The 16,568-nt window shown below is 53.3% G+C and overlaps 5 protein-coding genes across 5 annotated transcripts; 2 read left to right on the top strand and 3 right to left on the bottom strand.

Annotated features, from left to right (window-relative positions):
* Positions 1-188: 188 nt before the first annotated feature.
* On the top strand, positions 189-5,667 carry CHS6 (Chitin synthase 6; the record flags this gene model as incomplete). The annotated part of the gene is made up of 3 exons (XM_032026872.1): positions 189-487; positions 547-4,239; positions 4,299-5,667. The coding sequence occupies 3 exons, from the start codon at positions 189-191 to the stop codon at positions 5,665-5,667; spliced, it is 5,361 nt and encodes a 1,786-aa protein (XP_031876718.1).
* Positions 5,668-6,049: 382 nt separating this feature from the next.
* CGGC5_v005349 ([3-methyl-2-oxobutanoate dehydrogenase [lipoamide]] kinase) lies at positions 6,050-7,484 on the bottom strand (the record flags this gene model as incomplete). Its single annotated transcript, XM_032026869.1, has 2 exons — positions 6,050-7,208; positions 7,279-7,484. The coding sequence occupies 2 exons, from the start codon at positions 7,482-7,484 to the stop codon at positions 6,050-6,052; spliced, it is 1,365 nt and encodes a 454-aa protein (XP_031876717.1).
* Positions 7,485-8,067: 583 nt separating this feature from the next.
* Positions 8,068-8,464, bottom strand: CGGC5_v005348 (Uncharacterized protein; the record flags this gene model as incomplete). Its single annotated transcript, XM_032026868.1, has 4 exons — positions 8,068-8,158; positions 8,223-8,291; positions 8,343-8,383; positions 8,450-8,464. 4 exons carry the CDS (start codon positions 8,462-8,464, stop codon positions 8,068-8,070), a joined length of 216 nt encoding a protein of 71 aa, XP_031876696.1.
* A 1,367-nt stretch (positions 8,465-9,831) lies between these two features.
* Positions 9,832-13,373, top strand: bms1 (Ribosome biogenesis protein bms1; the record flags this gene model as incomplete). Its single annotated transcript, XM_032026867.1, has 3 exons — positions 9,832-9,895; positions 9,954-10,024; positions 10,083-13,373. The coding sequence occupies 3 exons, from the start codon at positions 9,832-9,834 to the stop codon at positions 13,371-13,373; spliced, it is 3,426 nt and encodes a 1,141-aa protein (XP_031876707.1).
* A 476-nt stretch (positions 13,374-13,849) lies between these two features.
* On the bottom strand, positions 13,850-15,350 carry SEH1 (Nucleoporin SEH1; the record flags this gene model as incomplete). The annotated part of the gene is made up of 4 exons (XM_066151439.1): positions 13,850-14,896; positions 14,960-15,199; positions 15,258-15,283; positions 15,341-15,350. 4 exons carry the CDS (start codon positions 15,348-15,350, stop codon positions 13,850-13,852), a joined length of 1,323 nt encoding a protein of 440 aa, XP_066009283.1.
* Between the last annotated feature and the right edge of the window lie 1,218 nt (positions 15,351-16,568).

The following is a 16,568-nucleotide window of genomic DNA, read 5'->3' as shown; positions in this document are numbered from 1 at the left end:
TCCTTTCTTCCTCGTCGCCATCTGTTATTCTCTCCATCCACGGCTGCCCTTCGCTTTCTAGGCCACGACCTCGACGCCTGTTCAACCTTCGTTCGTAACCCAATCCGTCTTATAAACGACCCCGAATAGAGTCCTGACCCTCCGAGGGGGCTGTCCACGCCGGACATCACGATTAGAACCCCATCAATATGGCCAGCGGTCGAATGTCCATGTACTCGGTGGCATCCGAGGGTCTTGGAGGCCCTCGTGGTGCCCAACAGTCTACCCCTGTGTCCACCACCACTCTCCTCAACGCCGTTCACAACATCTACTTGTCGTCCCAGCCTTATAATCTGGATGCTGGGACGAGCCTCGTCGTCAACACATGGCTCACCGCAGCTCAGGCCGGCTCCGATGGAAGACCCGGTGGCACCATAGACCCTACCCTCGGTGCGAGAGCATGGGAACACGCTCGTCGCCGTGCCGAGGACGGCTGCATCGTCCTTGGGTAAGACTCAATATACTTTATACTTGGTCTCAACCGGATTGGTCGCTGATTTCTCCCAGGTCTCTTCACACATCGACGCCCTCTCTCCTCACTCCGTTCCTCTCATCTCTCCCCCTCTCGATCCCCTCGTCGGTTTTCAGGTCATTGGAAGCCATCCAACCATTCCTCAGGTGCTCTACCCCATACAACCCTTCTGCATCTCGCCAGTCTGCTCTCGGTGTCACCTTGACACTTAACCTGACGGGAAATCTTCATGGGGCATCAGTTTCCTTATCTCAGGGCGGCATTGATACTGCCAAGGGTCTGCTTAGTATTCCTCCTGAGGCCGGATATCGCGCCTTTGACGTTTTCTACTACCTCCTCACTTCGGCTTCCACCCCTGCCGAGAGAGAATTCTTGGGCCTGAAGGCTGCCTCCAACTACGCTCTACTTTCCAGATCTGGCACATACAACCCTCCCTCTTATCTGCCGACCGCCGATGATGCTGCCGCTGCTGACGACTTCCGCTCCGCCTTGAAAGAAATCGGTATCAAGGGTTCCGCTCACCGCAACCTGATTTCCACACTTGCAGGCTTATTGAAGCTTGGTGACACTCTGGACTACCATGTCGATGAGGAGGTCTTCGAGGAAATCTGCGAGGATGTCAGTGGGCTGCTGGGCATGGATCCCGAGACCCTTGCCAGGCAGTGTACAACCCAGGACCGATCGACCTTTGTTGCTGGTCTTTACGAGGCACTGGTCGATTGGGTCATCTCTAAAGCCAACGAGGCCATTTCTGCCCAGATGCAGCGTATCAAAGATGGTGCTGAGTCCATTGACGGCCGCGGCACTCATACGCCCACTTCCAATGGTGACAGCGGTGACACCGTCTGTATCACTATATTGGATGTGCCTGATCCGAATTTGGGCAAGGCTTTGTCTATGAGGGGGATATTCGATGATACTCTTGGCATTAATGCTGAGATGATTGCGGATGGCGTTGAAGTCCCCCCTGCAGGCAGCACTATCGTGCGAGAGATGCAGACTGCGATTGGCGAGGTTGGCCCTGAGATGGGCATCATGTCAGGTGCGGCCGGTAAGGACCGTCAGCATGAGTTGGAGAAGCGTGAGGAGGTCCTCGAGAAGATTGGACATTCTGCAGACGACGATGCTTTCCTCAAGAAGTTGCTTTTCCCCGTTGCGGGCGAAGGCATCACCTTGGGACGTGCCGGTCGCATCGACCTGTTGTCTTTGATGAGCTCCAGCCGTGTTTGGTACCATCTTGCCGTTCATCCTACTGACGATTCACCTGCAAGCTTGGCTGCCCTGCCCTCGGTGAATTCTGCCTGGTCCGCTGGTACCGTTTCCCGCCAGCTTCGCGCCTGGCGCCTGCCTGAATGGGCCAACAGACGCAACAAGAACCTCGACTTCACAGCAGACTTCGACATTGACGAGTTTGTCCAACGTTATGCCGCGCTTGGCTGTAAAGATGGCCGCGAGGGCATTGAAACCTGGATTCTCGAGCGCGGATGGACCAATGGCGAAGTAGTCATCGGTAAAGAACGTGTTTGGGTACGGGAGGCTGCGTGGTGGGAGGCCGAGAGCATGCTTGATATGAAGCCGCTGGACAACAACCTTCCTGGCATGGGTAACGTCATGGTTGCCAACAACTTGGAGTCGGGATACTCGGCAAACGGCAGCGGCTACTTTCCAACTCCCATGCTTGGCGAAACAACTCCTAATGGTAGCCGTGATCACCTCATTGCTCATCAGCGAAACTACAGCCAAGGCAATCTTTCCCAAGCCACCCTGAACCACAACAACGCCATGCGAGCACCATCCATTGCCCCTTCTGGAATGCGCAATGTGCAACAGTCAGGAGACTATGGACTGGGTACAAAGGGTGATACTTACAAGGGCCAAGTTTTCTACAACAACGAGGGCGAATTCGTCGGACAGATGGATCCCGAGCTTGCTGACGGCAAACATGTCGAAACCAAGGAGATGACCAAGGAGCGACGGATTTGGGTCGCAATCGTCTGGGCTTGGACCTGGTGGATTCCTTCTCCTCTGTTGAGTTTTGTTGGCCGAATGAAGCGGCCCGATGTCCGCATGGCCTGGCGCGAGAAGCTCGTCCTCGTTTGGTTCATCATTCTCATGAATGCTGCCATCGTCTTCTGGATTATCTGGTTCGGAAAACTCTTGTGCCCCAATTTCGACAAGGCTTGGAATACCAAAGAAGTCGGGTATCATGGTGGCGAAACCGACTTTTATGTCAGCGTTCGAGGTCGCGTTTACGACATTTCCAAGTTCTGGAAGACGCAGCACTCTGACACGGCCATCGAGACCACTAAGGACAATATGTTGCCATTCGCGGGTATGAACTTGGACGAGTACTTCCCCCCTCCCCTGACGCTGGTATGTCCTGGTCTCGGACTCGCGGAAACCACTCAGTTGACGGCGAACAACACCCCGGAGTACACCACAGGCGTCCATACGTCTGGCTACTACGCTTCTGACCGCACCAGTGCTTTGGGCAACACCGACTGGTACAGCAAGACGTTCCTGCCCCGTATGAAGGAATATTACAAGGGTGACCTCGTCTGGGACAAAAAGACTGTGTCAGATGAAGGCTCCAACGACAGCCACATGTGGGTTATCTATGATGGCGCCGTCTACGACTTGACCGACTATTATAATACCATGGATATACAGAAGAACGTCGACACGTACAAGTTTCTCAACACGAAACTTACCAACGTCGTTTCCAACAACCCTGGCGAAGATGTCACAGACTTGTGGAACGACGTCATCAAGACTGCGGCCTCGAACACGACCGAGAACACATCTGTGCAGAACAGCATGAACTGCATAAAGAATCTTTTCTACGTTGGTATTCCGGACTTTCGAAATTCCGCCAAGTGTCAGGCAAACAACTACATTATGTTAGCGATGACGATCATTCTCTGCTCTGTCATTCTTATCAAGTTTTTGTCCGCCCTTCAGTTTGGCTCGAAGCGACGTCCAGCTCCCCAGGACAAGTTTGTTATCTGCCAGGTTCCTGCCTATACTGAAGGCGAAGACTCACTACGGAAAGCCCTCGATTCCCTTACAGCCTTGCAATATGACAACAAACGGAAGCTCATTTGCGTCATTTGTGACGGTATCATCGTTGGTGCCGGTAACGATCGTCCAACCCCCAAAATCGTTCTGGATATCCTCGGTGTTGATCCCAAGGTTGACCCACCCGCGCTTCCTTTCAAGTCTGTTGGCACTGGCAGTGAGCAGCTGAATTACGGCAAGGTCTACTCGGGTCTGTACGAGTTTGAGGGGAATGTAGTCCCATACATCGTTGTCGTCAAGGTTGGAAAGGAATCTGAGCAGTCCAAGGCTAAGCCCGGTAACAGGGGCAAGCGTGATTCCCAGATTCTTTTGATGAGCTTTCTGAACAGAGTTCACCACCGCGCCCCCATGAGTCCTCTTGAACTTGAGATGTTCCACCAGATCAACAACATCATTGGAGTTGATCCAGAACTCTACGAGTATCTCATGATGGTTGATGCCGATACCTGCGTCAGGGAAGATTCGCTGAATAGACTTGTGTCGGCTTGCGCCAATGACGCCAAGATTGCTGGTATTTGCGGCGAAACCGGCTTGCAGAACGATGATAGAACATGGTGGACTATGATCCAGGTTTACGAGTACTTCATTTCCCACAACCTCGCCAAGGCCTTCGAGTCTCTTTTCGGTAGCGTTACCTGTTTGCCTGGATGGTAAGTAAAAGACTGCCGATGACTTTCGCACTGGGGACACTTGACTAACTTCGCACCAGTTTCACCATGTACCGTCTGCGAACCGTTGACAAGGGCAAGCCGCTCATCATCTCTGACGGCGTGATTCGCGACTACAGTGTTTGCGACGTCGACACCCTTCACAAGAAGAACCTGTTGTCTCTCGGTGAGGATCGTTACCTTACAACGCTGATGACGAAATATTTCCCGTCTATGAAGTACAAATTTATTCCTGATGCGTACTGCCAAACCGCAGCTCCCGAATCGTGGAGCGTTCTTTTGTCTCAACGTCGCCGTTGGATTAACTCTACCATCCACAACCTTTTTGAGTTGATGAAGCTGAAGGAAATGTGCGGATTCTGCTGCTTCAGCATGCGCTTCATCGTCTTCATCGATCTGTTCGGAACCATCATCCTCCCCGCCACCACCGTCTATCTCGGATACCTCATTTACACCTTGGCTACCAGTACTGGCCAGATTCCGTACATTTCCATTATCATGATCGCTGCAGTGTATGGTCTACAAGCCTTGATATTCATCTTGAAGAGACAGTGGCAACACATCGGATGGATGATCATCTACATTCTTGCTTTCCCTATTTACTCCTTCGCCCTTCCCATCTACTCTTTCTGGAACCAGGACAACTTCTCTTGGGGTAACACTCGTATCGTCATTGGAGAGAAGGGCGCTAAGCAGTTGGTCGCTGTTGACGACGAAGGATTTGACCCCAGGAGCATTCCTTTGCAGCGATGGGATGATTACGCCATGGCCAACAACCTTCCTGGACGTCGTGGCGGCTACATGGAGAAGACCGACATGGGTTATGACGACCAGTACGAGATGGACGAGATCAGGTCGGTCTACTCGTCCGTTCGCCAGGGCTCCGTCCTCACCGGTATGAACCGCAACAACACCTACATGCCGCCTCAGTCCCCGGCTCCTTTCGGAGGCCACATGGCTCGCGCATCGGGTGCGACCAGCCCGTACCACAATGACCAGACCATGGCCAACAGGCAATCGATGGCCTCTCTGGGTACTCACGACATCCATCGCATGCAGACCCCCTATCAAGACTTCCCCGGCAATCGTCCCAGCGTCTCCAACCTCCGTGGCCAGGCTAGCCTTTCGCCTGGTCTCGGCGGTAGCCGGTCACAATCAGCACTGGGTCTGAACCGTCCCAGCGCGAACCAATCTACTTCGTCATTCGACTTCCAGCGTGGCAACATGCAAGGTCCCGACGACGGTATGATCATCGAAGCCATTCAGGGCGTCCTGAGGGAGGTGGACCTCGACACCGTCACAAAGAAGCAAGTGCGTGCTCTGGTTGAGCAGCGGCTGCAGACCGGACTCGTCGGCGAGAGGAGGACGTTCATGGACAGGCAGATCGACAACGAGCTGGCGAACATGTAAAAGATATGCAAGAGATCGTACATAAGAGCCGTTTCGCTGTCGTAAAATGAGGGCATTTGCAGGAGGCTGGTCAAAAAATCTGGGGCGTTGCGCAATCGATCATCGAACGAGTTTACTCGATTACGTCATTTTTGATTCTATCGTTTTTCTCTCTCTGTTGGTCAGGGGCACATATTTGCTATTGGTAACGCATCAAATGTGGACGGCATCCACTTGGTAATCAATCTCCTAGTAGTTCAATTAATATGTATGAATAACCGAACAGGTGATGCGCTATCTTGATGGCGCTCGTGCTGGTAACGCTTCCTACCCCTCTTGCACATGTGAATCTTAGCTGTTCGACCGAGCGTTGACTGCTTGGCAGTGCATCGGAACGAGGCTTCTATTGAATCTTGCCCACACCATTGAGTCTAAGGTAGACATCAGTACCCCAGCCATATAGACTCTGCACAGCAATGCCACCGCCAAAATACTCAGCATATGCTCGGCTAAGCGGCAAACCGTATCCGAGACCTGCAATAGTGCTTCCGCCTGCACTCGCATTGGATATCACGTTTAATCCATCGTTATCGGAACCAGGAAACTCATCATCTTCGGAGAACGTGGTGAATGAGTACGACCAGATGTTGGGCAGTACCTCAGGGGCTATACCACCCCCTCGGTCCCTTATCCGAATGGTCACTCCTGGCACGTTGTCATCCAGCGGCCGTATAGCATCGCTCCTAAATTCACCCCTACCCTCTTTGGGCACGTCAATCTTGAGGGGCTGCCCCGACTGCTTGCGAGCGGGCGGCTCGGGAGCGATCGTTACCACGATAGGCTCCTTGTTGTCACGGTGTTCTACGGTGGCTCGGAAGGCATTCTTGAGCAGCTCGGTGACAATGTACTCGAGATGCATTGGCACAAAGGCAAAAGTAGTGTCTGGTTCTCCATCAATGATCAAATGTGGGCGAACGCCGTACCGCAGTTCGCAAATGTCGGCAACGAAGCCAGCGCAGGATTCGACAATGTGAGCAGGACGTAGAGCGGTGTCGATAACGCCAATGTAGCTGGGATGCTCCGAACATGGCGTCGGACTGGCACCCGGGTCGAAATGCGGCTGGCTGCTGTAGTGAAGGGCGATGTGCTGCTCGGCCACGAGGCGTGTGCCTATGCGAGCACGGAGATGTTCATCAAGAAAGCGAGTGACTTCTGCGGGGCTTATGTAGCGGCGGCACTCGAGGAAACCCCGAGCGAGAATCGGTATGGTATCGGTGTGTGTCGCGACGAGCTCTGCCAGGACCTCTGTGAAGCGAATCTCATCGTCGAGCGTCCGAACCGCATTCTCGCCCGCCTTGCCGCCCTTAGTCCACCAAGGAAGTAGTGTCGAGAGTGAGTGGACGTAGTTGTTATAGATTCGACTAATGTTGGGGTTCGACACTACGATATATGGCAGGTTTCGGAGGGCCTGGATGCGGTGGGCAAGGCGAATGGGTAGTAGTGACAGGGTGAAGTTGGCCGAAGAGAAGAGGGACTTTTCGGTCAGCGGAGGACGGCCATGTCTAGGTTGGGTTGACCAAACGTCAGATTGAAAAGCTCATGGGAATATCGGGCTGGGAGGGTCATCAATACTTGACCAAATCGGCGAGGCTCAGTGGATGCTGAGGTTTCTTGGCCAGCTGCACAATCTCGTGTTCGTCGACACGCGACAGATAGGAAGAGTTGGCACCGCCGTGGCCATGGCGTGAGGTGAAGGAACGGCAAGGATAAGAAGAGCAGGCTCTTAGGGGTATCCTCTGGGGCTGTGTGAGCCTCAACGGTCTAGCGATACTCCTCATGGCGGCATTGTAAGAGCTGTAGTTGCCGGGCAAGAGATTTTGCGGTCAAGGAGTGCGAGGGAGAGAGCTTTGGCTTAGGAAGGAATGAGATCATATGCATCAGGACCGGAGGCTTGACTCGGAACGAATTAGACGCAGGGAGCTGATCTTAGCGCAGTCACCGGGTGCTGTCCGTGCTGGGGCTTGAAGGCAGGGGTGGCTAGTGGCATAGACCGATCCCTGTGGCTTCCGTGCCGGGTGATGAGACACGGGCGGGGGCCGACGCCAACCGCGGGGCGCTTCAAGCAAATGGCGGCCGAAGGGTACGGAGCACGAATGGTGCCTAGACACATGACTGTCACTCTTCCAGAGACAATCTTGAGAGGGAATTCGCGGTGGTCCAGACAATTCCAGTGAAAAGCGAGGCTCTGCTGTAGCGCCATGGATCGTTCACGTGTGTCACGCATAGAGCCTAGAAGTTGCAAGTGGGAGCGGAAAGAAAAGAAGAGCATCAAATCATTACGGACGTCATGATTCTAGTTAAGGTATGTACTGAATCGGGTACAAGGCTCATTGAAACCGCAAGCAAAGCCTTGCTCGGTGTCTATTGCGTGCGAACCTCCTGGTCCTTCTCGACGTGCTTGACATGCTCGTGTTTCTCGAGAGTGGAGATTTGGTCTTCGGGAAACTCGACACTGACGAAGTTGATTAGGTCAGTCGTAGTCAGCATAAAGGGACTACATAGTCGCAGTGACTTACGAAAAACCCTTGATCAGGCTGTACTCATGGCCAATCTTTCCACCCTGGTCCTCGGCATGCTTCTTGGCCCTGCGTGTACAGTTAAAACGTGTGCTTCATGAAACGTAGTTGCCGACTTACGCCTGGAATTGCTCCGGAGTAGCATCCTCCTTGCAGGTGACCTAGGAAAGCATCACGTCAACACGATGCGTTCCAGAAACAACGTCAAAAGCAAGCTTGATACGTACAATGTAGGTAGGCATGGTGACGGGCTGTATGGTGTGGAAAGAGTTTTGAGGTTGGTAGTAAGTGACGACAATTTTAGGTGTGTGTAGAGATTGAAGCAGATGATGAGGTGAAGTTCGCAGGTGGGAGTGCGCCTGCAAGGCAGTCTTTATAACCAGGCCAACGGGTCTCATACGTGCCCGGTTTTCCCAGGCATGGGAGGCACAGACAGGTCAGGAAGGTCAGTAGGAAGGTAGGGAGAACAGGCCAGTAGCAAGGCTTGAACGGGGTGTGGGAACTTCGCGACTTGCCGGGAACTAAAAGTGACGCGAAGTTTGCTTCTGAGGAGACAGCGTACCGTAGGCGGTGCTTCAGTGTGGCCCATGCAACGTGAGCGTCAGGTAGGTAGGTAGGTGAGGATGTATGTGAGTGGCACGTACGGAGAGCATTCAACCCCCATCCATCACGGACACCTCAATGAGGTGTCCCACACCTGCCAATACGTCATCCCATAACGCACTTAAACCCTCGTCTGCGTGTGCTGTGGCTGCCTCAAGCCAGCCACCGCCCTTAACCCACGCGCGTGGAGCGCATATCACATCTGAATGAACACCGCTACTACGTAACTACGCCCCAGACCATGTCCGCCGCTCGTGTACCAGATTACAGATAAGAAATCTTACCGACCTAATCCGCAGCTTCAGTGTTCGAGCGTCTGTTTTGTTTCTTCAGGCATGATGCGTCTGCTCGCAGACGATTGCGGAGCCCCTTTGGTGTCTTGTGACTCGACACAGAAGCCAATCAAGGCCTATCTGCCAAGTATCATCATCCGCCTCGACGACACTCGTCAGCGGCTATGCCGTCACTGCTGACTATGGCTGGTTTGCAGAAATGTCGCCTTGCGTGAAATAGATACCTATCTCTGGCTGGTTATCATCCCGCGGAAGCTTCTAAACTGTACCCAGATGCTGCTGGGCATGGGCCGTGGCCTGTTTATTCATTCTGATTGGGATGTACAAGAATAACGTACGCCTCCCAGCCGGCTCATCTCAGGTGTCCCCCATGTGTTGTTTGTAATACAACGCCTCGATGATCGGCCTCATCGACAGAATCAAGGGAAAAGAGGGAGGGAGGGGTAGTGCAAGAGGGGTAAACCGTAACGCAGCCTGTGCAGTGCCTTAGCTTACCTATCCGGGGACTAGGTACGTAGTGGGGTCCATGCAATGGGCCAGCGATCTTATCGATACACTACCGCGATAAGATAAGACGAGACCCATAACAAATTTTCTGGTAAGCTAAGGAAGGTAAGTGCGCAGCGTCGCGACCAGAGGAAAAAAAAATATTGGATGCGCTCGCCGTGTCGCTACAGGCATCCTCAAAAGTACTGGTTAACACTGCCGCCATCATGGACGACCAAGTGCACAAGCCTCACCGCAAGGCGAAGGACAAGAAGAAAGGTCATACTGGAGGTAAATTACATGGATCTGACCTTGGCTGCATTCAGTTCAATACTCACAAGCGCTCCAGATCGAAACCCCAAGGCTTTCACCTTCTCCAACCCCGGAAAGCTTCTTAAGTCCAACGCGCGATCTGCCGACGTACGCACCCCTGAACCGACGGCACTCTACACAAGCGTTGACTAATGCTTTTGGATAGATCAAAGAAAGGCGATTTCATGTGCCCCTCGTCGACCGACTCCCCGACGAGCCGCCACCAAAGCTGGTCACCATCATAGGACCTCCTGGTGTCGGCAAAACGACTCTACTCAAATCTCTGATCCGTCGATATGCGAAGGAGACCATTTCCGACCCCCAGGGTCCCATCACCGTTGTTACATCAAAGAAGCAGCGGCTGACATTCGTCGAGTGTCCCAATCAACTCGAGGCCATGGTCGACTTGGCCAAGATCGCAGACATCGTCCTGCTGATGATCGATGGCAACTACGGCTTCGAGATGGAGACAATGGAAGCCTTGAATATATTTAGCTCCGTCGGCATGCCCGGGAACGTCTTCACGATTCTGACTCACTTGGACTTGTTCAAGAAAGTTCAGACTTTGAAGGATGCGAAGAAGCGGATCAAGAGGAGACTTTGGAGCGAGCTCTACCAAGGCGCACACCTCTTCTATCTCTCAGGAGTTATGAATGGGCGTTATCCTGACCGTGAGATTCACAATCTCTCGCGCTTCCTCTCCGTGATGAAGAATCCGCGACCATTGGTCTGGAGAAACTCCCATCCTTACACCATCGTCGACAGCTACCGAGACATCACCCATCCGACCAAGATCGAGGAGGACCCCAAATGCGACCGCTCTGTTGTTGTTTCAGGCTACCTCAGAGGAACTAACTTTGCCTCCCAAGGCCAAAGAGTGCATATTCCCGGCCTTGGGGACTTTACCGTCGCCAACCTCGAGGTGCTTCCAGACCCCTGCCCGACTCCAGCTATGGAACAAGCCATGGCCAAGATCACAGGCAAGACGACACGCCGACGCCTAGACGAGAAGGAGAAGAAACTATACGCCCCCTTGTCAGATCGCAGCGGTCTCAAGATCGACGGTGACGCAATTTGGATCACAAGGGAAAAGGGGTTCACCTTCGACAAGGATGCCGAAGATGGCGAGAGGGGCGAAGGTGAAGAGCTCATTGTTGGACTTCAGGGCGAGCGGAAGTTGCTAGGTCAGACTGAGGAGGGTGTCCAGCTTTTCAAGGGCGGCGAACAATTGAAGGACGTCGTCGAGGACAATGATACTGGCCGAAAGACCCAACGATTTGCGCATCTCCCGGACCGGGATGGAGAGTCGGATGAGGAGATGGTCGATGAAGAGGGTTTCGTCAGTGGTGAAGAGGATGGCGAGTCTGACGTTGAAGAAGAATTCGACGAGGGCAAGCTCGGCAAGATCTTCCTCAAGGATTCTGAAAGGGATGGCGACGATGAGGATGTGGCCTTCGCTGACAGTGACTCTGACCTCGGATCCATATCTGGGCTGGAAGATGAGGACGGGGACATGGATGCTGAAGGCCTTGACTCGGACGAGGAGGCGGCCGCTCTGAAGTGGAAGGAAAACATGGCGGAGCGCGCCAAGAGGCTGCATGGCAAGAGACGTTCTTATCATACACCGGATCTCGCTAGGTTCATGTATGACGACTCTATAACACCACAGGAAGCACTGAAGAGGTGGCGTGGTGAGGACCGAGAAGGGGAAGAAGATATCGAAGCTTCAGACGACGACGATTTCTTCAAAAAGTCCAAACACGAGACGGACGACAAAGTGGAGGATAGGTCGATACCCTTGTACGACTATCAGGATTTGGCCGCAAAGTGGTCTCTTCAGGCAAATGTGGAGGCATTGAGGCGCCGCTTCACAACATCGGCGTCACGAGGTGGGGATGACGATGACGGGGATGACGATGAATTTGACGGCATTGATGATGACCAGGACGATGACGAAGGCGACGGTGTCTTCGAGGACCTGGAAACCGGAGAACAGCACGGCCCCGAAGAGCCCGACGAAGAGGAAAACTTCGAGGACGAGCGTGAAAGGAACGCGAAACGCAAGGAGGAACTCAAACTACGGTTTGAGGAAGAAGATAGAGAAGGATTCCTCAACGACAAAGCAAATGCCCGGAGGGAAGGCGGCGAACAGCAATTCGGCGAGGACGAGTGGTACGAGTCGCAAAAGGCCCTTATCCAGAAGCAGCTGGATATCAACAAGGCAGAGTTCGAAAACCTTGACGAGAGGCAGAGAGCTGTTGTCGAGGGCTTTAAGGCCGGCAAGTATGCCAAGATTGTCCTGGAGGGTATTCCGGCCGAGTTCGTTGAGATGTTCAATGCGAGGATGCCTCTAATTCTTGGTGGTCTGAGCCCTACCGAGGATCGCTTTGGATATGTGCAGGTCCGAATCAAAAAGCATAGGTGGCACAAAAAGATTCTCAAGACGAACGATCCATTGATCTTCTCCCTCGGCTGGAGGCGATTCCAGACCATGCCTATTTACAGCATCTCAGACTCGAGAACGAGAAATCGCATGCTGAAATACACACCAGAGCATATGCATTGTTTCGCAACCATTTACGGTCCACTCATCGCGCCCAACTCCGGCTTTGTTTGTTTCAATTCCTTCTCGTCATCCAATCCTGGCTTCCGGATAGCAGCAACGGGGACAGTCCTCAGCGTCGACGAATCAACCGAAATCGTCAAGAAGCTCAAGCTCACGGGTACTGCCGACAAGATCCACAAGAACACGGCCTTCATCAAGGGCATGTTCAACTCGTCGCTCGAGATCGCGAAATTCGAGGGCGCGTCCATCAAGACAGTTTCCGGCGTTCGTGGTCAGATCAAACGTGCACTGTCCAAGCCGGAGGGCCATTTCCGTGCCACCTTCGAAGACAAGATTCTGTACAGCGACATCGTCTTCCTCCGAGCATGGTATCCTATCAAGCCACATCGCTTCTACAGCCCCGTAACAAACCTCATCGGCTGGCAGGCGATGCGGCTTACGGGTGAGGTGCGCCGCGCTGAGGGCATCGAGACACCTTCGCAAAAGAACAGCCAGTATCGCAAGATTGAGCGCGAGACTCGCCACTTCAACCCTCTGCGCGTGCCCCGTGCCCTGGCCGCCGAGCTGCCCTTCAAGTCACAGATTGTGCAGGCTCGCAAGCAGAACAAAGAGACCTACATGCAGAAGCGAGCTGTCGTGCTCAACAAGGAGGAGAAGACGGCGCGCAACCTGCTGCAGCAGCTTACCACGATCCGTAACGACAAGGTCGCTCGCCGCGCCGCCAAAAAGGAGGAGAAGCGTGCCGAGTACCGCAAGAAGGTGGCCGAGTCTGAGGAAAAGAAGGAGGCGAGGGAGAAGAAGGAGAGCAAGGAGTTCTGGCGTAAGAACGGCAGAAAGCGCCAAGCAGCGGACGAGGGGGCCGGCGGCGGAGGTCAGAAGCGTAGGAAGTAGTGAGGGAATGTCTAGGGTAGGTCAAAAGTCATCTACTACTTTTCGTAGAATATGTAATTAAGGGCGCTTGGCAATCAGTCGCATCAGACAGGCTAAGGCTGCGAAATCATTCAATGGGGGTATCTAACTTCTCCTTGAAAACCAAGACTGTGACTCGAGTCATTCCGCATTTCGAGATGTGTGGTAGCTGGATGGCAAAGTTGATGGCCCGATCCATCATGGCAGTCTATTTCTTTCAGATTGCCCTCGCTACCGGCTATCTGTAGTGCAGCAGCCATGTCTGCGTCAGACACTGGTTTGCGATAGCCGCAAGCCGGGATTTTGCATGGGAGCCATGTTGGCCCCTAGCCTTTGAGGAGGTCATGCCATGCTACTTTGGTCGCTGGGCGTCGGTTGAGAACTACCACGGCTCGAAAATGGCACGAGCAAGCGATGAGGGCCGATCGATACAAGCTGGACCGACCCATGAAGCCGGCTCAAGGCAGGGCCATTCTCGTTTTCACCATAGCCAGCTCAGAACTTCTTGCCCAGGCGCCGTTTGGAGTTTGGCGATAGCACACCAGCTTTCCGTCGTCGCCAGTGCTGGCCAAGATCTGGCCATCATCATCGAAGCCGACGCGCCATACAGGCGTACGATGGCTATCCAGCTTGGCGATTTCTTTGAAAATATGCTTCACTTGTCCTGGCTGGCCCGAGAAGTGCCTCTCCACGTGCGAGCCAGACTTAGCTAGACTGGCACTGAGACCTGATTGAGGCTGCTTGTTGTCTGTGGACTGGCTTACGTTGGAGAATGCCTGCGCCTGGTGATTTTCATGTCTCGTGAGTTCCGCCGTTGACCATGTCTTGCCATCGTCTGACGAGTAGGGTGTGTCTATGCGGAATACGCGTACAAACCCGTCCTGACAAGCCGTCGCAATAATGTCGTATCCTCGGATATTCCCAGGCGCCCATGCTATATCGCGTACAAGGCCTCTATGGACACCAACGTCAACAGCAAGATAGAACTCGCGTTGTGATTGAGCGACGCCGTACGAGGTTGTGATCACGTCCCTAGAGCGATACACCTTGACCGAGGACATACCCGCCACAACGAGGCCTAAAGAGTCGTGTGCGACCCCTGCCCGCAATGCACTGTAACACGGCTCTGGATTCGAATCGAACCGAACTTTGAAGCTAACCTCTTCTCCGCGATTCGGCTTGGGACATATGCTAAACTCGTCTATCGAGGTGTATTCGGACATGTTTTCAGGTTGCTCATTCTCGTACACAATCAGGCGACCGTCGGAGGCGAGAAGGGCAAGGTACGTGTGCCTTGTCTCCTCGTTGTGCTTCATGGAAAACGAGCGGTAGGGGTATTTCGAGGAGCGCATTTCGTATGCGGCTTTGCTTGTTGTCGCACGGTTGCTGGCGCTGAAGCGACGGCCTGGAGCAGCAGATGGATCTTCGGCCCATAACTTGAAGCGGCCTTCTATCCCGAGAGATGCGATGAGATTCGGATATACGGTCGGGGGAAGCCATTGGAGCTGGGTGGAGGGAGTGTCAGTCTTGAATGGGCAGTGATTGTGCGCAGCGTCAGAATCGCCTACCTCAAGAATCTCGCTGCCATGCGCCCCCCAAGTATCGCAATGATGCCAGACACCATCCTTGTGACGGTTGAAAACTTTGATCTTCCCGTCGACGGAGCCGGTTGCACAGCGATCGCCATAGGCATTGAAGGCTACAGCTTGAACAAGATCCTGGTGGCCATGCTGGAGATTCAAGTCGAAACCGGTCCTCTCTTCGGTGATTGTGGGAACTTCGTGAGGAAACGATGCCATCGAGTGCGACTTTTAGTGTCAAATAGTTTTGAATGCGCTTCTCGAGTATCGACGTTGCAAACCAGACGCGCGACGATTGCGTGGCAATTGTAGCTTGGATGATGTGGTTCACAGCAAAGGCCCCACGAAGGATGCCGGAAGGGCACGTACCATCGGCCATTGACCACCAGTGCGGTCTTGCGCAGCTACCTAACCTAATGTGGAAGTAAGTATGTACTCACTCAACAATCGACTTGCTAATGAACGGAAACGTCTGAGGTTTTAGGTCGTAGATCTTGTTACCTTCTTTCCTCTTATCTTCTTCTCTATACACAAATGAGGGCCAGCACATGCTTCGAGTAGAGAGGACACCAACAGCAACAATTTAGGACACATGAGTAAATCATTGTGTCGATACCCGGTTTGCCTAAGCACGTTTTTAGTCTTCTTCAACTTTGATCCGTAGCTCTTGGAGTTTCTCATATAGCGCGGGTATCCCCTTTCCCAACGCCAGCGAATTGGGCACCTCTTGCAAAGGGTGCGCTGGTCCGTAGCTGATATTTTCAGCCGTTCGTAGCAAGTTTCGCACTGAGTTACCATCCCAAAAGTTCTCTCGTTGTGGGTAGTTCTGCAGCAGTCGAAGGGCACGTTTCTGAACGACTGGATCCCCACAGCTGACGATAATAAAATAAAGCGGCGGAATGATTCCGATGTCAAGTGTAAAGGAGCGAGGCAAGGCTGTGGTCTCCCTCTGCCTAGCTGTGAGCCTTTGTTGTAACAGAGAGGCAATGGAAACCAGCTCCGCATAGCGAGCTACGACTTCTGGAGATTGGGACCTCTGGTGAGGTCTTTGGCGTAGGTTGTGGCAGAGAAGACGTGCACACTTGTAATGCAACGTGTCTAGGCATATGGAATCATGCTCTCCTGTGCCGGCCCGCGGAGCTTGCGACGTGGCCAGAAATCTTTCGAAAAGCCCTGCCATATCCTTGCCCTTCTGAGTCAATATGTCGTGCTGGCGTTGGGGAATTGGCTGAGACCAGAACTCATCATCTCCTTGGTGCTCTCGAGTCAACCAAACGAGGGCGAATACATCCCGGGTGTACTGTACGACGACGCGGTGAGCCTGCGTTATGGACTGGAACTCTTCTGTAGGCGTGTCGTCAAGCTCTCGCCCTGCGTACAACTTGATGGAGATGAAAGGCTTGAAATTCTCGGCGAATAGAGCACAAGAAACCTCCCAGGTGGCAAAGAGACGGAGAATATAGTCCATCCCCAGTATCTCTTCCGTTGCTTTCTCCCATTCGTGGGCTGGACGAATATTTCGAAGCTCGTCGAGCGTACTCATCGGCAAGCTCTCAATGATACGCAGGCCATTTGACAAGTGAGTCAACGCTGGCCG

Source organism: Colletotrichum fructicola, assembly GCF_000319635.2.
Source record: "Colletotrichum fructicola Nara gc5 chromosome Unknown KSG_Nara_v1_contig03, whole genome shotgun sequence".
NCBI lineage: Eukaryota > Fungi > Ascomycota > Sordariomycetes > Glomerellales > Glomerellaceae > Colletotrichum > Colletotrichum fructicola.
Note: the sequence above shows the minus strand (reverse complement) of the source record. Positions and strands in the feature narration are given on the sequence as shown.